Source organism: Ochotona curzoniae, unplaced genomic scaffold (assembly GCF_017591425.1).
Source record: "Ochotona curzoniae isolate NIBS_2020 unplaced genomic scaffold, NIBS_Ocur_1.0 contig_65, whole genome shotgun sequence".
Taxonomy (NCBI): Eukaryota; Metazoa; Chordata; class Mammalia; order Lagomorpha; family Ochotonidae; genus Ochotona; species Ochotona curzoniae.
In genome coordinates, this window is record NW_024466508.1 from 547,782 (window position 1) to 567,861 (window position 20,080).

The 20,080-nt window shown below is 64.2% G+C and overlaps 1 protein-coding gene across 1 annotated transcript; it reads left to right on the top strand.

Annotated features, from left to right (window-relative positions):
• The first annotated feature begins 193 nt into the window (after positions 1–193).
• Positions 194–11,941, top strand: EPPK1 (epiplakin 1). The gene has a single exon (XM_040991591.1). The coding sequence runs from the start codon at positions 221–223 to the stop codon at positions 11,939–11,941; it is 11,721 nt and encodes a 3,906-aa protein (XP_040847525.1). The 5' UTR covers positions 194–220.
• The last annotated feature ends 8,139 nt before the right edge of the window (positions 11,942–20,080 follow it).

Here is a 20,080-nt window from a genome sequence, read left to right on the forward strand (position 1 = left end):
GTGCTGAGGCTGGGGGAGGCCCTGTGAGTGGCAGAGTGGTCCCCAGGCCCAGGCTTCTCCTGGGGTGCAAAAGCCCTGGACACCCTTTTCTTCAAGCTCCCAAGCACCTGGAGTGGGTGAGCCGATCCATTGGCAACTGGGCTCCCTGGGTGCGTTCGCAGGGCCTGACCGAGCCTTCTTGCCCCCCAGGACACGCGTGTGCCTCAGTGAGCCCTGCGGGATGGCGGCGATGGATGGCTCCCCCTCTCCTCACAGCCCTGAGAGCGGGCCGCCCAGGCCGCGGAGCATCGCCGGGGTGCGTGTGGAGGCCTCGGGTCAGGTGCGGAGCGTCTACACTGCCATGAAGCAGGGCCTCCTGCCCACCGAGCTCGGGCTGGCTCTGCTGGAGGCCCAGGCAGCCACAGGGGGCCTGGTGGACCCTGCCGAGGGCCGGCTGCTCCCGGTGTCTGAGGCCCTGCGGCGGGGCCTGGTGGGCTTGGAGTTGAAGGAGCGGCTGCTGGCCGCAGAGCGCGCAGTCACCGGCTACCCTGACCCCTATGGAGACGGCAAGCTGGCCCTCTTCCAGGCCATTGGCAAGGAGGTGGTAGACAGGGCCCTGGGGTGGAACTGGCTGGAGGCCCAGCTGGCCACCGGGGGTGTGGTGGACCCTGCAGGAGGCGTGCGAGTGGCCCCCGATGTGGCCTGCCAGCAAGGCCTCCTGGACCAGGAGACGTGGCAGAGCCTGCAGGAGCTGGAGCCGGGCACTGACGCCACCGGTTTCCATGACCCCAACACCCTGGAGCGGCTGCCCTACAGCACACTGCTGCGCAGGTGTGTGCCAGCCCCCGGCTTGGGGCTGGCACTCCTGCCCCTTAGGACCACCTTCCGCAGCCTGGGTGGGGCAGTGAGCGCAGCTGAGCTGCTGGAGGTGGGCGTCCTGGACCAGGAGGCCGTGCGTGGCCTGGAGGAGGGCAGGCTGGCCGTGGAGGAGGTGGGGGCCTGGCCCGAGGTGCGGCAGTACCTACAGGGCACCGGCGGTGTGGTGGGCGTGGTCCTGCTGCCCCAGGGGCACGAGAAGAGCTTCTCTCAGGCCTTGGCCGAGCACCTGCTCCCCATGGGTGCCGTGCTGCCACTCCTGGAGGCGCAGGCCGCCACGCACACCCTGGCTGACCCCGCCACGGGCCAGGTGCTGTGGGTGGAGGAGGCGGTCAGGGCCGGCCTGGTAGGGCCCGAGCTACACTCACGACTGCTGGTGGCAGAGCAGGCAGTGACGGGCTACCCTGACCCCTTCACTGGCTTACGAGTCTGCCTCTTCCAGGCCATGCAGAAGGGGCTGGTGGACCGGGCACTGGCCCTGCGCCTCCTGGATGCCCAGCTGGCCACGGGCGGCCTGGTGTGTCCGGCCCGCAGGATGCGGCTGCCCCTGGAGGCGGCGCTGCACTGGGGCTGCCTGGACGAGGACACGCGAGAGCTCCTGGCACAGGCCACCGGCTTCTCAGACCCCAGCATGCAGGACAGCCTGCGCTACGGGCAGCTGCTGGCCCGCTGCGTCACTGACCCCGAGACTGGGCTGGCCTTCCTGCCGCTGGCAGGAGAGGGTCCTCCGGGGCCTCCATTTCTCAGTCACCCAACGCGGCAGGCCTTGAGCACGACAACCTGTTCCGTGTCTGTGGGTCCATTCCGCAGCCGGCCCGTGTCGCTGTGGGAGCTGTGGTTCTCTGAGGCCGTGTCTGCGCCGGAGAGGCTGGCGTTGGCCCAGCGGCTGCAGGCGGGGACCCTGTCAGTACAAGAGCTGGCCACTGAGCTGAAGACCACCGTGGAGCAGGCCATGGCCAGCAGCAGGGTCACCTTTGCGGGGCTGAGGGGGGCTGTGACACCAGGAACCCTGCTGACAGCTGAGATCATCAGCCGCGACCAGTATGAGCAGCTGCAGCACGGCCAGACCACGGCACAGGCGGTGGGCAGCCTGGCCTCTGTGCAGCAGTTCCTGGAGGGCACGGGCTGCGTTGCCGGCCTGCTGCTGCCCGGCTCCCAGGAGCGGCTTAGCGTCTACGAGGCCCGTGGCAGGGGGCTGCTGCGGCCCGGCACGGCCCTGGTGCTGCTGGAGGCACAGGCGGCCACGGGCTTCGTCATCGACCCCAAGGGGAACCACAGATACTCCGTGGAGGAGGCTCTGCGAGCTGGTGTCATTGGGCCCGACGTGGTTGACAAGCTGCTGTCGGCCGAGCGCGCCGTCACCGGCTACACCGACCCCTACTCGGGCGAGCGCATCTCGCTCTTCCAGGCCATGCAGAAGGACCTCATCGTGCGCGACCACGGCATCCGCCTGCTGGAGGCGCAGATCGCCACGGGCGGCATCATCGACCCGGTGCACAGCCACCGCGTGCCCGTGGCCGTGGCCTACGAGCGCGGCCTCTTCGACGAGGACATGAACCTGGTCCTGCTGGACCCCTCGGATGACACCAAGGGCTTCTTCGACCCCAACACGCACGAGAACCTCACCTATCTGCAGCTGCTGCGGCGCTGCGTGCGCGACCCCGACACCGGGCTGCACCTGCTCCCGCTCAGTGGCATGCGAGCGCCACTGGTCGACGGGGCCACCCGGCAGGCTTTGCAGGGCCTGCTGCTGTCTGTAAGGTTTGGGCGCCTCCAGGGCCGGCGGGTGTCGGCGTGGGATCTGGTCAACTCAGAGTACGTCAGCGAGGACCGGAGGCGCCAGCTGCTACGGCAGTTTCGACTGCGCCGGGTGACGCCAGCGCAGGTGGTGCAGCTGCTGGAGGAGGCGACATGGAGGCAAGCAGGTGTCACTCTGCCCGGTCTGCGTGGCCCGGTGCCCGCCTACCGGTTGTTGGAAGCTGGCGTCATTGACCAGGCCCGCCTGGACCAGGTGCTGGAGGGCACTGTCAGCCCGGAAGCCTTGCTGCGGGAGGACGCCGGCGTCCGCAGGTGCCTGAGGGGCTCGGCCGTGGTGGGCGGTGTGCTGCTGCAGCCGTCTGGCCGGCGCCTCAGCCTCTACCAGGCCATGGGGCAGAAACTCCTGGCACCCAGTGTGGCCCTGGCCTTGCTGGAGGCCCAGGCAGCCACCGGGGCCATCAGAGACCCCCGTGGCACGGAGGGCCTGTCGGTGGACGAGGCCGTGCGCAGGGGCCTGGTCGGTCCCGAGCTGCACAGCCGGCTGCGACGGGCCGAGGATGCGGTCGTGGGTTTCAAGGATCCCTTCTCTGGCACGCGGGTGTCCCTTTTCCAGGCCATGAAGAAGGGCCTGGTCCCCAAGGAGGAAGCCCGCCGCCTACTGGACGCCCAGCTGGCCACTGGAGGAGTCATCGATCCCCAGGCCCACCACCACCTCCCCCTGCCTGCCGCCGTCCGGCTCGGCTGCATCGACGAGGAGACGGGCACCTCGCTGTCCGGCACGGCTGAGACATTCCCTGCACCGGACGGCCAGGGCCGGGCCAGCTACACTCAGCTGCTGGGGCACTGCCTGCCGGATGAGGTCTCGGGTCTGCACCTGCTACCGCTGCCCGAGGAGGGCCCTGGCGTCCCCAGCGACCTGCACATTGAGGAGACACTACGGGCCACACCGGGCATGGAGGATGGCCGGTCCCTCTGGGACCTGCTCAGTTCCAGGCACTTCACAGAAGAGCAGCGCCAGAGCCTGCTGGAGGATGTGCGGGCCGGGAGGACCCCTCTTCCACAGCTGCAGGCTGCCCTGCAGCGCCAGGTGCGCGAGGCAGAACTCCTGACCCAGACCCGTGTCACAGTGCCTGGCCCACGGGGCGAGGTTCCTGCTGCCTGGCTGCGGGATGCCGAGGTCATATCCCAAGAGACCCTGGAGGCGCTGGCCCGGGGCACACAGACACCCTCCGACGTGTCCAGGCTGCCCGCTGTGAAGGCCTGCCTCTGGGGCACGGGCTGCGTGGCCGGGGTCCTGCTGCAGCCGTCGGGGACCAAGGCCACTATTGCGCAGGCTGTGAGGGACGGGCTCCTGCCGCCTGGCCTGGGCCAGAAGCTTCTGGAGGCCCAGGTGGCATCTGGCTCCCTTGTGGACCCTATGACCAATCGGAAGTTGTCAGTGGATGAGGCGGTCAAAGCCGGTCTCGTGGGCAGGGAGGTGAGGGAGCAGCTGAGGCAGGCTGAGCGGGCCGTGACCGGGTGGAAGGACCCCTACTCAGGGGGCACCCTGTCGCTGTGGCAGGCCATACAGAAGGGGCTGGTGCCCCAGAAGGAGGGCCTCCCCCTCCTGCAGGTTCAGCTGGCCACGGGGGGCGTGATGGACACTGGCCATGGGGTACACTTGCCGCTGGCAGGGGCCTGCAAATTCGGCCTCCTGGACCAGCAGACGGGCCTGGCACTAACTGCCACGGACGAAGACAGTAAGTTCTTCTTCGACCCCAATGCCCAGGTCAAGGTCACGTACCAGCAACTGAAGGAATGCTGCAAGCTGGATGCGGACACGGGCCTGTGGCTGCTGCCGCTGCCCCAGGATGCCACTCTGAAGGTGGACCAGCACACCGCAGTGGCACTGCGAGCCATGAAGGTGTCCGTCAGTCTGGGCAGGTTCTGTGGCCACAACATCTCCCTCTGGGACCTGCTGAACTCTGAGTATGTGGATGCTGACAAGCGACGGGAGCTGGCCGCCCTGTGCCAGTCTGGGCGGGCGGCAGCCCTGAGGCAGGTGGTCAGCGCGGTGACAGCCCTGGTGGAGGCGGCCGAGAACCAGCCCCGGGAGGCCACCTTCCAAGGCCTCCGCAAGCAGGTGTCCGCGACGGACCTGTTCAGGTCACACCTGATCGACAGGAAGACGCTGGATGAGCTGAATGAGGGCAAGAGGACGGTGCAGGAGGTGATGGCCCTGGGCAGCGTGCGCCAGTCTCTGGAGGGCAGTAACTTCATAGCCGGGCTGCTCGTTCGCAGCAGCGGGGAGAAGATGAGCATCGCAGAGGGCCTGCGCAGGGGCGTCCTGCGGCCCGGCACGGCCCTGGTGCTGCTGGAGGCGCAGGCGGCCACGGGCTTCGTCATCGACCCCGTGCAGAACCGGCGGCTCACAGTGCAGCAGGCCTTCGAGGAGGGGATGTTCGGCCGGGAGACCTACACAAAGCTGCTGTCGGCCGAGCGCGCCGTCACTGGCTACACCGACCCCTACTCGGGCGAGCGCATCTCGCTCTTCCAGGCCATGCAGAAGGACCTCATCGTGCGCGACCACGGCATCCGCCTGCTGGAGGCGCAGATCGCCACGGGCGGCGTCATCGACCCGGTGCACAGCCACCGCGTGCCCGTGGCCGTGGCCTACGAGCGCGGCTACTTCGACGAGGACATGAACCGCGTGCTGGCCGACCCGAGCGACGACACCAAGGGCTTCTTCGACCCCAACACGCACGAGAACCTCACCTATCTGCAGCTGCTGGAGCGCTGCGTGCGCGACCCCGACACCGGGCTGTACCTGCTGCAGATTGTAAAGAAGGGCGAGGCTTACCCCTGTGCCCACGAGGCCGCACGCCAAGCCCTGAGGTCCAGAAGGCTGAGCGTGTGTGTGGGCAGGTTTGCTGGGCAGACACTATCCCTCTGGGAGCTTCTGTATTCCTTGTACTTCTCTGAGCAGCGGAGGCAGGAACTGCTCCAGCGGTTTGAAGCCCGGAGCCTGGAGCTGCAGCAGCTGGCCGACATCATTGTCACCACACTGGAGGAAACAGAGACACGGGGCCGGGCCGTCAAGATACCAGCCCTTGGTGGGGGCGAGGTGACAGCCGCAGAGCTGTTCAACTCTGGGGTCATTGACAAGCAGACACTGGATGCGCTGCCGTGCGCGGACAGTGGCCAGCAGGCCCTCAGCAGACTGGAGAGCGTGCGGGCCAGCCTGGAGGGCCGCGGCTGCATCGCCGGGGTCACCGTGAGCAGCAGCGGGGCGGTCATGAGCCTGCATGAGGCCAGCAGCAACAACATCATTCCTGCGGGCTTTGCAGTCCAGCTTCTAGAAGCCCAGGCCGCCACCGGGGGCCTGCTGGATCCCTGCAGCCACTGCAGGCTGTCCGTGGACAAGGCCGTGGCTGCCGGCCTGGTACCCAAGCAGTGGCAAGAAAGGCTCAAGACTGCCGAGAAGGCCGCCACGGGTTACGTGGACCCGGCCACCGGGGATGCCATCCCCCTGTTCCAGGCCATGAGCAAGGAGCTGGTGTCCCGGGAGGAGGCGCTGAGACTGTTGGAGGCGCAGGTGGCCACGGGGGGTGTCCTGGACCCACGTCAGCACCACCGCCTGCCCCTGGACACGGCCTACCAGCGTGGCTGTCTGCAGGAGGACGTGTACCTGCTAGTCTCTGGCCAAAAGGTAATGAAGAGAAGGTTCATGGACCCCAACACGGGGGAGGAAGCCTCCTACCGGGAGCTGCAGGAAAGGTGCCAGACACAGGAAGAGACGGGCTGGGCGCTGTTCCCAGTGCTGAGGGACGCGGCCGAGGCCGAGTACACGGACGAGGCCACCAGGCGGGCGCTGCAGGAGGAGCAGGTGGAAGTCACGGTGGGACGGCTCAGAGGTCAGACGTGCTCGGTGTGGGAGCTCCTGAACTCGGAGTATGTCAGTGAGGACAAGAGGCGGGAGCTGGTGAAAGTGTACCGTGCTGGCACAGCCCGGGCTCTGCGACAGGTCCGCGACGAGATCCTGCAGATGATCCAGCAGCAGGAGAGCAGCCGCCACGAGCTGTGGTTCCCAGGCCTGCGGCGCCAGGTCACCGCTGCCGAGCTGCGAGCTGCCGGCGTGCTCAGCAAGGAGGCTCTGGAGGAGCTGACTGCAGGCGCCCAGACCCTGGAGGAAATCAGGAGCAGCCACACCGTACGGCGCTACCTGGAGGGCACGGGCTGCATCGCGGGCGTGCTGGCACCGCCACCACCAGCCTCGGGCGGCGACGCGCCCCCGCCACGCACCATGAGCATCTACGAGGCCATGCGGCAGGGCGTCCTGCGGCCCGGCACGGCCCTGGTGCTGCTGGAGGCGCAGGCGGCCACGGGCTTCGTCATCGACCCCGTGCAGAACCGGCGGCTGTCGGTGGAGGAGGCGGTGGCGGCGGGCGTGGTGGGCGGCGAGCTGCGCGAGAAGCTGCTGTCGGCCGAGCGCGCCGTCACCGGCTACACCGACCCCTACTCGGGCGAGCGCATCTCGCTCTTCCAGGCCATGCAGAAGGACCTCATCGTGCGCGACCACGGCATCCGCCTGCTGGAGGCGCAGATCGCCACGGGCGGCGTCATCGACCCGGTGCACAGCCACCGCGTGCCCGTGGCCGTGGCCTACGAGCGCGGCTACTTCGACGAGGACATGAACCGCGTGCTGGCCGACCCGAGCGACGACACCAAGGGCTTCTTCGACCCCAACACGCACGAGAACCTCACCTACGTGCAGCTGCTGCGGCGCTGCGTGCGCGACCCCGACACCGGGCTCTTCATGTTGCCGCTGGCCGGCAGGGCGTCGGCCGTGCACCAGCTGAGCGAGGGGTTGCGGGGCGCCCTGCGCGACGCCCGCGTCTCGCCCGGTTGGGGCGCGGCCCGGGGCCAGAGCCAGTCGGTGTGGGAACTGCTGTTCGACCGCGAGGTGCCTGAGGACCTGCGCCAGGACCTGCTGCGCAGGTACGCGGCGGGCGCGCTGACGGCGCAGGAGGTGGGCTCGGCCCTGGCCTCGCTGCCGGCCCGGGACCGTGCCGAGGCCGAGGCCGCGGACCCGCGTGGCGCCCTGCGAGCGGCCACCATGGAGGTCAAGGTGGGCCGCCTGCGGGGCCGCGCCGTGCCCGTCCTCGACGTGCTGGAGTCCGGCTACGTGAGCGGCGCCGCGCGGGAGGAGCTGACGGCCCAGTTCGGCTCGGGGACGCTGGCCTTGCCCGCGCTGACCCGCAGGCTGACCACCCTCATCGAGGAGGCCGAGGGGGCCGTGGACGGCGGCTCGGGACCTGCGCCCGGCGACCCCGAGTCCCCGGGCACCCGGCGCCAGCGCGAGCGCGAGCTGCGCGAGCTGCGCGCCGCCACCATGGAGGTGCAGCGCGGCCAGTTCCGCGGCCGGCCCGTGTCCCTGTGGGACGTGCTCTTCTCCTCCTACGTGAGCGAGGCGCGACGAGAAGAGCTCCTGGCGCAGCACGCGGCCGGCGCCCTGGGCCTGCCCGAGCTGGCGGCCCTGCTGGGGCGCGCGGTGGAAGAGGCGGAGGAGCGGCTCAGCCAGGCGTCCTTTCGCGGCCTGCGGCGCCAGGTGTCAGTGGAGGAGCTGCGCGCCTCGGGCATCCTGGGCGCGGAGACGCTGCGGGACCTGGCCCAGGGCACCAAGAGCCTGCGCGAGGTGGCGGAGATGGAGTCGGTGCGGCGCTACCTGGAGGGCACGAGCTGCATCGCGGGCGTGCTGGCACCGCCACCACCAGCCTCGGGCGGCGACGCGCCCCCGCCACGCACCATGAGCATCTACGAGGCCATGCGGCAGGGCGTCCTGCGGCCCGGCACGGCCCTGGTGCTGCTGGAGGCGCAGGCGGCCACGGGCTTCGTCATCGACCCCGTGCAGAACCGGCGGCTGTCGGTGGAGGAGGCGGTGGCGGCGGGCGTGGTGGGCGGCGAGCTGCGCGAGAAGCTGCTGTCGGCCGAGCGCGCCGTCACCGGCTACACCGACCCCTACTCGGGCGAGCGCATCTCGCTCTTCCAGGCCATGCAGAAGGACCTCATCGTGCGCGACCACGGCATCCGCCTGCTGGAGGCGCAGATCGCCACGGGCGGCGTCATCGACCCGGTGCACAGCCACCGCGTGCCCGTGGCCGTGGCCTACGAGCGCGGCTACTTCGACGAGGACATGAACCGCGTGCTGGCCGACCCGAGCGACGACACCAAGGGCTTCTTCGACCCCAACACGCACGAGAACCTCACCTACGTGCAGCTGCTGCGGCGCTGCGTGCGCGACCCCGACACCGGGCTCTTCATGTTGCCGCTGGCCGGCAGGGCGTCGGCCGTGCACCAGCTGAGCGAGGGGTTGCGGGGCGCCCTGCGCGACGCCCGCGTCTCGCCCGGTTGGGGCGCGGCCCGGGGCCAGAGCCAGTCGGTGTGGGAACTGCTGTTCGACCGCGAGGTGCCTGAGGACCTGCGCCAGGACCTGCTGCGCAGGTACGCGGCGGGCGCGCTGACGGCGCAGGAGGTGGGCTCGGCCCTGGCCTCGCTGCCGGCCCGGGACCGTGCCGAGGCCGAGGCCGCGGACCCGCGTGGCGCCCTGCGAGCGGCCACCATGGAGGTCAAGGTGGGCCGCCTGCGGGGCCGCGCCGTGCCCGTCCTCGACGTGCTGGAGTCCGGCTACGTGAGCGGCGCCGCGCGGGAGGAGCTGACGGCCCAGTTCGGCTCGGGGACGCTGGCCTTGCCCGCGCTGACCCGCAGGCTGACCACCCTCATCGAGGAGGCCGAGGGGGCCGTGGACGGCGGCTCGGGACCTGCGCCCGGCGACCCCGAGTCCCCGGGCACCCGGCGCCAGCGCGAGCGCGAGCTGCGCGAGCTGCGCGCCGCCACCATGGAGGTGCAGCGCGGCCAGTTCCGCGGCCGGCCCGTGTCCCTGTGGGACGTGCTCTTCTCCTCCTACGTGAGCGAGGCGCGACGAGAAGAGCTCCTGGCGCAGCACGCGGCCGGCGCCCTGGGCCTGCCCGAGCTGGCGGCCCTGCTGGGGCGCGCGGTGGAAGAGGCGGAGGAGCGGCTCAGCCAGGCGTCCTTTCGCGGCCTGCGGCGCCAGGTGTCAGTGGAGGAGCTGCGCGCCTCGGGCATCCTGGGCGCGGAGACGCTGCGGGACCTGGCCCAGGGCACCAAGAGCCTGCGCGAGGTGGCGGAGATGGAGTCGGTGCGGCGCTACCTGGAGGGCACGAGCTGCATCGCGGGCGTGCTGGCACCGCCACCACCAGCCTCGGGCGGCGACGCGCCCCCGCCACGCACCATGAGCATCTACGAGGCCATGCGGCAGGGCGTCCTGCGGCCCGGCACGGCCCTGGTGCTGCTGGAGGCGCAGGCGGCCACGGGCTTCGTCATCGACCCCGTGCAGAACCGGCGGCTGTCGGTGGAGGAGGCGGTGGCGGCGGGCGTGGTGGGCGGCGAGCTGCGCGAGAAGCTGCTGTCGGCCGAGCGCGCCGTCACCGGCTACACCGACCCCTACTCGGGCGAGCGCATCTCGCTCTTCCAGGCCATGCAGAAGGACCTCATCGTGCGCGACCACGGCATCCGCCTGCTGGAGGCGCAGATCGCCACGGGCGGCGTCATCGACCCGGTGCACAGCCACCGCGTGCCCGTGGCCGTGGCCTACGAGCGCGGCTACTTCGACGAGGACATGAACCGCGTGCTGGCCGACCCGAGCGACGACACCAAGGGCTTCTTCGACCCCAACACGCACGAGAACCTCACCTACGTGCAGCTGCTGCGGCGCTGCGTGCGCGACCCCGACACCGGGCTCTTCATGTTGCCGCTGGCCGGCAGGGCGTCGGCCGTGCACCAGCTGAGCGAGGGGTTGCGGGGCGCCCTGCGCGACGCCCGCGTCTCGCCCGGTTGGGGCGCGGCCCGGGGCCAGAGCCAGTCGGTGTGGGAACTGCTGTTCGACCGCGAGGTGCCTGAGGACCTGCGCCAGGACCTGCTGCGCAGGTACGCGGCGGGCGCGCTGACGGCGCAGGAGGTGGGCTCGGCCCTGGCCTCGCTGCCGGCCCGGGACCGTGCCGAGGCCGAGGCCGCGGACCCGCGTGGCGCCCTGCGAGCGGCCACCATGGAGGTCAAGGTGGGCCGCCTGCGGGGCCGCGCCGTGCCCGTCCTCGACGTGCTGGAGTCCGGCTACGTGAGCGGCGCCGCGCGGGAGGAGCTGACGGCCCAGTTCGGCTCGGGGACGCTGGCCTTGCCCGCGCTGACCCGCAGGCTGACCACCCTCATCGAGGAGGCCGAGGGGGCCGTGGACGGCGGCTCGGGACCTGCGCCCGGCGACCCCGAGTCCCCGGGCACCCGGCGCCAGCGCGAGCGCGAGCTGCGCGAGCTGCGCGCCGCCACCATGGAGGTGCAGCGCGGCCAGTTCCGCGGCCGGCCCGTGTCCCTGTGGGACGTGCTCTTCTCCTCCTACGTGAGCGAGGCGCGACGAGAAGAGCTCCTGGCGCAGCACGCGGCCGGCGCCCTGGGCCTGCCCGAGCTGGCGGCCCTGCTGGGGCGCGCGGTGGAAGAGGCGGAGGAGCGGCTCAGCCAGGCGTCCTTTCGCGGCCTGCGGCGCCAGGTGTCAGTGGAGGAGCTGCGCGCCTCGGGCATCCTGGGCGCGGAGACGCTGCGGGACCTGGCCCAGGGCACCAAGAGCCTGCGCGAGGTGGCGGAGATGGAGTCGGTGCGGCGCTACCTGGAGGGCACGAGCTGCATCGCGGGCGTGCTGGCACCGCCACCACCAGCCTCGGGCGGCGACGCGCCCCCGCCACGCACCATGAGCATCTACGAGGCCATGCGGCAGGGCGTCCTGCGGCCCGGCACGGCCCTGGTGCTGCTGGAGGCGCAGGCGGCCACGGGCTTCGTCATCGACCCCGTGCAGAACCGGCGGCTGTCGGTGGAGGAGGCGGTGGCGGCGGGCGTGGTGGGCGGCGAGCTGCGCGAGAAGCTGCTGTCGGCCGAGCGCGCCGTCACCGGCTACACCGACCCCTACTCGGGCGAGCGCATCTCGCTCTTCCAGGCCATGCAGAAGGACCTCATCGTGCGCGACCACGGCATCCGCCTGCTGGAGGCGCAGATCGCCACGGGCGGCGTCATCGACCCGGTGCACAGCCACCGCGTGCCCGTGGCCGTGGCCTACGAGCGCGGCTACTTCGACGAGGACATGAACCGCGTGCTGGCCGACCCGAGCGACGACACCAAGGGCTTCTTCGACCCCAACACGCACGAGAACCTCACCTACGTGCAGCTGCTGGAGCGCTGCGTGCGTGACCCCGAGACAGGTCTTCTCCTCCTTGCTGTGAATCGGAAATGAATGCGCTTTGGGAGTCTTCTGTGGCTTTCTAGTTTTAGTTGTCTTTGGAGATCTGCCTCTTGCTGTTTACAAGTTTGCCCTGATTTGTGGCCTTACAAATAAAAAACGTTTTTCACACAAGTCTTTTTCTTTGTGTTTAACTGTGCACATCCATTCACTACCCCTACCTATGTCTCCACGTTAGGGTTAAACCGAGAGGCACGTGTCAGGCACCCTAGGCTAAAGCTCCTGGCATGCAGCCTGCACCCCGCCACTGCTCGGCCAGGGTTGGTTTCCTGCATGGAATGTTAGCATCTTGCACAGAGTGTTCTCTTTTGTCCCGTCCCACCCCTGCCCAAGCCAGCATCCTCTGCAGTTGGTCTCTGACTGGTCTTAGGGGACCCGGGATGAATGCTGGCCGCTTCTTGCACCCCACCCCCGAGTGCCTTCACCCTCCAAGACCAGCACCTAGGCAGATCCAACCCCTGCCCAGGGCAGGCTGAGTCAGCAGGTGCTGGACCGAATCTTGGTAAGGGGCCTGTGTAGCCTTGGTGAGCAAATTGAGTGAGGGGATCCAGAGCACATGTTGTGGACTCTGTATCAGTACCCAGGAACTGGGTGGAGGTTGGCTTGGGGGTCTAGGCCTTCCATCTTGAGAATTAGAAGGACCCATGGGGTTGGGCTAAAAGCAGCTCCCTACAGTGTGGCAGCTTTGGGCAGTGCTCCAGTCAGACTGAACCCAATGCTGGGCACTCAGGCCAAAGTCATTGCAGAATTCTGGGCAATTCCCAGAAACGGGGTCACAGAACTTTCTGGCAAGCATGATGACTGAGACCTGGTGATTTGGAGGGAGAGTCCATAAGATCTATTTGGGTCAGACTGAATCACCAGCCCCAGTGGAAATCCTGTGGCGGGCCGTTGGCCTAGAGCATATTGCCACACACCAGTCCACACGAAATCTGTGGCCGGGGGCCTGTCTGGCAGGGCTGGGTACCAGCACCTCACTGGCACCCCGTGGTGGAACAGTGCACAGGTCACACTTGGCAGGGTCAAGACACTAACCAGCACATGAGAGACCAGGTATAGGGGTAGATTCTGTGGAAGTGTAAAAAAACTGCTGGTTAGCTCGCAAGCTGGGTAGTGATGGACTGAGCTAGGTGTGACCACGGAGCCTTCCATCACTTACGGGTACAGGAAGCGACAACAGTCTGGGCAGGTCAAGGCAGCAGCACCGGAAGGTGCATCCTAAAACAGGACGTGGGTGGGCTGACCTGCAACTGGAAGGGGGCAGGCCAGACAAGGCTAAGAAAACCTTAACTTACAAAGAACAGAAAACAGACTGGAGCACAGGTCATGCTGAGCTAGGCTCGTACACCGATGGGTCTGCATGAGCCAGGGATCCTAGACCACAGCATAGAAGACAAAGACACGTGAGGGGCTATGCCAACTGGGACAGAGCAACCACTGGCACACGCATAATCTAGGACTACGCATAGGCCTGGTTGGGGAGCTGAGAATACAACCTGGCTGGGTTGGGATTCCCATGGGAGAGTGCAGGGCCAGAATGGGATGTGCGTTCTGGTCTGGATATGGCTGCAATCTCCCTTGACACAAGTGTGAACTTGGGCTGGCTGAACTGAGCCAAGCTAGACGCCAGCACCATCTGGTGTTCTGGAGGACCTGGGTAGATGTGGGATGGACTAGGCTAGGTCTCTGCCCCTACTGAGCCATGTGTGAGCAGTGTTGGGGTATGGACGAGCCTTGGCTGGGCTGAAACATCAACAGTAAGAACCAGAATGGATTGAAGGCCAGCAAGGAGGGCTCGCCCATGGACTCACCAGTATGCACAAGCTCTGGCATAGGAAGAGGTTCTGATGGAGAAGCTTGGAAAACTCCTCTGTTGGGACACAGTCCCTGCAGGTGAGTGCAAGAACCAAACGGATGGGGCGTCTTCTTGCTCAGATTCCAACTACAGCCACCACGTGGTGAGCTGTCCCCGGTCCTGCCTGGGCTCCGGAGCTGCTCCCTTCAGGGTGAGTACACCAAGGGGGGAGGTCTGCATGACTGGGCAGGCCTGGGGCCCACCCGCCGCCCTCATTGAGCTGTGGATGGGATTGGGGAGGGGTGCGACCTTGGGCCTGGGGGTTTAAACTTCCAGCAGCCTCCCAGCTGCGGGTAAGTCTCCAGACGGGGCGTCTCAAGCCTGGATCCCTGATGCCAGCCAACCTGTGATCATGGTGAGCTGTGCCCGGGCAGCCAGTGCGCCATTTGGTGCCAGGCTCCGCCTGCTGGCTGCCCGGCCCAGGAACTCTAGGGTTTTGGTTCTTTGATTCGCTGCCTAGGTAGCTCCAGGTTGAACCCACTGTGCTTCTGGGATGTGAATCAATCCTAAAGATTCCCAATGACAGTAACTCTTCCTTTGAAGAACTTGTAATCACTGAACATTGCTGAGCACCGAACACCAGTCCATGCGAAAGCTAAGGGTCGGCGCTTGTCCAGCATGCTTATATCCTATTACCTGACATGATGATGGATTAGCAGACAGGTCACATTATGCAGGGCCGTGACATTAACTAGCACTCGGGAACCATATCCATGGGTAAATTCTGTGAGGGATGTGTGGGCCACATCCTGTGATAATTCTAGCCCCACTGTTTATCTCAAGAGTTGGTGTGGTGATCGACTAAGCTAGGTGTGACCAAGGAGCCTGCCATCAATTACAGGTAAAGGAATCCCCAATAGTCTGGACTGGTCAGGGCAGCAGCACCCGAATGTGCATCCTGAATAGGGTGTGCGGTGGGCCGGGCTGCAAAGTTCACCAACTCATACAAGGCCAAATGGAAGGCCAGACTGCGCCGGGCACTGGCCTAAACCCAATGGCATGTATGAGAACTGGGTCTGGGAGCGGATCAAGTGGAGGAAATTGGGAAACTCCCCTGGCAAGTCATAGCTCCTGCTGGTGAACATGTGGTCCAGACCTGGGGGGTCAGACAAGCTGGGCAAAGTAGCTCCAACAGCTGGCTAATGTGTGAATTGGTAATGAAACGGGATGTAGGGTGGGTCTCAGGACGGGGCGTCTCATGCCTGCATCCCAGACAGCCGCCATGTGCACATGGTGAGCTGTTCCCGGGTGCCATTTCGTGCCAGGCTCGCCTGCTGGCCGCCCAGCCAGGGAGCTCTGGGGATTTGGTTCTTTGAGTCGCTGCTTAATTAGCTCCAGGTTGAACCCATTGTGCTTCTTGGACCTGAAACATGCAGTAACTCTTCCTTTGTAAAACTTGTAATCACTAATAATGCTGAGCACCAAATACCAGTCCATGCAGAAGCCTGGGCTTGGGGCTTGTCCTGCAAAAGTAGCTCCAACAGCTGGCTAATGTGTCAACTGGTAATGCAACAGAGTAGATCAGGCACGACTGAGCAAACCTTAGCCCACAAGTAAAACTAGAAACCAGGAGGGAGCAGAGGTCATGCCGAGCTAGGCTCTTGTACCTACTGGTCTGTGGGAGCCAGGGACGCTAAGCCACAGTGTCTAAGGCAGCATTCGGGACAGGAGAGGGGCTGTGCCAAGCTGAGTCAGAGCATCCACTGGCAGGCAAGTGATCTATGGCTGGGAACAGACCCGGTTGGGGAGCTAAGGGGACAACCCTAACTGGGTTGAGGTTCCCACCAAGAGGAACGTGGCCTGGAAGGGGGGCTGCGTTCTGAACAGGAAACGGTTGTAGTCTCCCTTGGCACAAGTGTGGACTGGGATTGGATAAACCGAACCGGGCCAGACCCCAACACCCCATGGTGTCCTGGAGGACCAGGGCAGATGTGGGATGGACTAGGCTAGGTCTAAAACCCCTACTGAGCCATATGTGAGCCATACGTGGGTATGGACAAACCATGGCTGGGCTGGAACATCCAACAGCAAGAACCAGATTGGGTGGAAGGCCAGTCAGGAACAGTCACTGTTCCTGCTAGGACAGGAGGTGGATTGAGTAGGGTTGGCTCATGGACCTACTGGTAAGCGTGAAACCTGGCATTGGGAGAGGTTCTGATGGAGGAGCCTGGGCAACTCCTCTGGCAGGACACAGACCCAGCAGGTAAGCACAAGAAACATGATAGGAAACAGCCCAGAAAAAGCCATGGAAAGCTACACACTGGCATACAATTGGCTGACGTGGGGACAAGACCAGGCTGAATCTGTCCACGTCATCCACTGACAAATCCAGGCGCCAGTGTGGGTCGAGCCAGGTTCGGTCGCAACAAAGACTAGTGCACAATATGGAATGCCGAGGTGAGGTTGCCTGTACCGGAAGGGACTGCAGCGCCCAACCAGCCTGAGAACAAGAAAGGAAGTGGGCAGAGCCGGCAGGAGAATAAGGGAGGGTTCCTTTGCTGGACAGCTACTTCCGCATGAGAGCATAGGCTGGGATGGGGGCAGACCAGACTAGGCAGAGCTACCACACCTGTGCGCCTCATGTGGACTAGATCAGGGAAAAGCCGGGCTGGGCAGATCATTCCTACTGGTGCAAAAAAAAATTAAAGTGGGCGAGGGTTGTTTGGGCTTAGCCGCAGCATCAGCTGGAATCTGGGAGTGGGAGAGGCCTGGGAGGGAAATAGTGGGCTCATCCCTCTTAGGCTGCCACTTCCACAGGAGGACATAAAACTAAGACAGCGGCTGGGGTGGAATGTGGTGTGGGACAGACTGAACTACTGCTACACTTACTGGCAAACCAGGGGAGGGGCAGGCCTGGTGGGGTTATTGTGGGTCGCTCCAACTAGGCTGCAGCTCCCACTGGTTTATGTGAGGGCCAAGTATGTGCTGGGCAGAACCAGGCTGGACTGCAACACCCATTGGTTCCAGTGGCAGTCGGGAGTGAAAACAGAACCGACCCAGCAATTGCAACCACCAGCTGATCAGGGCGATGGACTGAGCCGGGCCCTGTACTTGCTAGTTTCTTTGGAGACCTTCCTAATCTAAATGCTGGACTCAGAACCCTAACCAAGAAAGGACAGAAGACAGAACAGGTCAACCAACCATCTCAGCTATGATGGACTATGTCAATCAGTGGATTTTTCAAAGACCTCATAGTGCTTGGAGTGGCAAGATTGACAGCGATTCATAACTGTGGCAATATCAAAACCACTTGAACAGGAACCTCAGAGCATGCCCTACATCCGGGACGTGGGGAGGGTGGGAAATTGGGTGGGCCTTCTCCCTTAATACCCCCCTTTAAACATGAAGGTAACAATATGGAAAACATACTAGTATTATCCACTTTCCTGTAGCCCTTGAACCTTCTTACCCTAATTAACTATGTAAAGAATGTCAAAATAAAATGTTATTAAAAAAAAAAAAAGAAATGAGATGTACTGGGCAGGACTGAGCAAACCTTAGCCCACAAGTGAAACTAGAGACCAGGAGGGAGCACAGGTCACACTGAGCTAGGCTCTTGCACCTACTGGTGTGTGTGAGTCAGGGATGCTAAGCCACAGTGTCTAAGGCAGAGGTCGGGACAGCTGAGCAGCTGAGCCAAGCTGAGTCAGAGCAAGCACTGGCATGCGTGTGATCTATGGCTGGAAATAGGCCCGGTTGGGGAGCTAAGGGGACAACCCTAACTGGGTTGAGGTTCCCACCAAGTGGCGCGTGGCCTGGAAGGGGGGCTGTATTCTGAACAGGAAACGGTTGTAGTCTCCCTTGGCACAAGTGTGGACTGGGATTGGATAAACCGAACCGGGCCGGACCCCAACACCGTCTGGGGTCCTGGAGGACCAGGGCAGATGTGGGATGGACTAGGCTAGGTCTCAACCCCAACTGAGCCATATGTGAGCCATACGTGGGTATGGACAAACCATGGCTGGGCTGAAACATCCAACAGCAAGGACCAGTTTGGGTTGAAGGCCAGTCAGGAACAGTCACTGTTCCTGCTAGGACAGGAGGCGAACTGAGCAGGGCTGACTCATGGACCCCCTGGTATGCGCGAAATCTGGTATTGGGGGAGGTTCTGATGGAGGAGCCTGGGCAACTCCTCTGGCAGGACACAGACCCGGCAGGTAAGCACAAGAAACATGATAGGAAACAGCCCAGAAAAGGCCATGGAAAGTTACCCACTGGCATACAATTGGCAGGGGTTGGGGGCAGACCAGGCTGAATCTGTCCACGTCATCCATTGATAAATCCATGCACCATAACAGAGTGTGGGTCGGGCCAGGTTCAGTCATGATAAAAACCAGTGCACAATACAGAGTGCCAAGGTGAGGTTGCCTGTACCAGATGTGGTTGCAGCGCCCGAACAGGGAATCTGGGCTCCCCTGCTGGACAGCCACTCCCCGTGGAGACTGTGAGTTGGGATGGGGGCAGAGCAACCAGGCAGGGCTACAGCACCCGTGTGCCTCATGTGAGCTGGATCAGGGGAAAGCCAGGCTGGGTGATGATTCCTACTGGTACAAGCAAAAACCAGAGTGGGTGAGGGTTGGTTGGGCTTTGCTGCAGCATCAGCTGGCAGAGGCTGGCACTGGGGGCTAATTCTGTCAAGCTAAACTCCAGAACCACCTGGAGAGTGCAAGATCTGGGAGTGGGATGGCCCAGGAAGGAAATAGTGGGCTCCTCCCTCTTGGGTTATCATTCTCACTGGACTGCATGGAAACCAGGACAGGGGCAGGGTGGCTAGACAGAAAGGCACCCACCAGTATGTGTGTGGGTTGGGTTGAACTAGGCTTCAAGGCCCATTGACATGTACGAGAGCCAAATGGGATGCAGGGCAGACTGAACAAGTCGGCGGTACATACTGGCAAGCACAGGAACCAAGGTAGGGGGCAGGCCTGGTGGGGGTGATGGGGAGTCGCCTCGACTAGGCTGCAGCTCCCACTGGTTAGCGTGAGGACCGAGAATGAAGTGGGCAGGATCGGGCTGGACTGCAACAACCATTGGTTCATGTTGAAGACCAGGCTGGAAACGGAACTGACCCAGCAATTGCAACGACCAGCATGTGCATGAGCTGATTGGGACGATGGACTGTGCCGATCCTGTACTGGCAAACTCACACAAGAATCAGGTCTGGGATCCTCAGACGAAGTTTGTCTGGAGATCCCTCCAACTGAACTGCTGGTCTCAGAACCCCAACCATGAAGAGACTGTGTCAGCCTGTGGATTCTGAATAGATTTTGTCGCGATTGGAACGGCGAGATTGGCAGCAATTCAGAACCGTTGAACTATCAACACTGCTTGAGCAGGACCCTCGGAGCGTGCCCCACGTCGGGGACCTGGGATCGGGGGAGGCTGGGTGGGACTTCTCCCTTTATGTCCCCTGACCCCAGATACGGGAGCAGAAATGATGGCATTAATGTGGAAACAATGGTCCTACCCACTTTCCTGTAGCCCGTGAGTCTTTGTACCCTAATCAACAAAGAAAGATTATCAAATTAATAAATAGAACCATTTTTAAAAAGAAGAAGAAGGGGGCCCACGGCGAGGCCCCCAAGGCCACGGTGCATGGCATGGCAGGACGCTGCGGCCCCAGCACTGACCCCCCAGGAGCACTTCACGCGGCGGTGTCAGCTGTGCTCCTGGGGCTGAGCCCCTCTGCTGGCAGTGCAGGCTCTCCTGCACGGTCACGTCACACTCCCAGGCCCTAGGTTTTAGGGATGGTGCTGCATCTGAGCCCTGGCCGGCTGTGAGTACGGGAGGCCTCAGGGACCAACCAGGCTGCTGGGAAGCTGGAGCAGAGTCCCAGGAGAGTCTGCCGGTGCCAGGGATGGGGGTAGTCTGAGATGAGAGCTTTTTCTTTTAATTTTTAAAAAAGATTTATCCCTGAGGTGATTCCAGACCTGAGAAATAAATCATTTTAAACCCAGTGGGTGTCACAGTCCAGCCCGATCCTGCCCACATCATACTCGGCCCTCACGCTAACCAGTGGGAGCTGCAGCCTAGTTGGGGAAGCTCCCCATGACCCCCACCAGGCCTGCCCCCTACCCTGGTTCCCGTGCTTGCCAGTGTGTACCGCCGACTGGTCTGTCCCGCATTCCATTTAGCTCTTGTACATGTCAATGAGCCTGTACCCATTGTTCTACCCAACCAACCCACTAGCCAGCCCACACACGTGCCAGTGACTGCCATTCTGTCTAACCACGCCTGCCCCAGTCCTGGTTCTCATACTCACCAGCCGGAGTGGCACC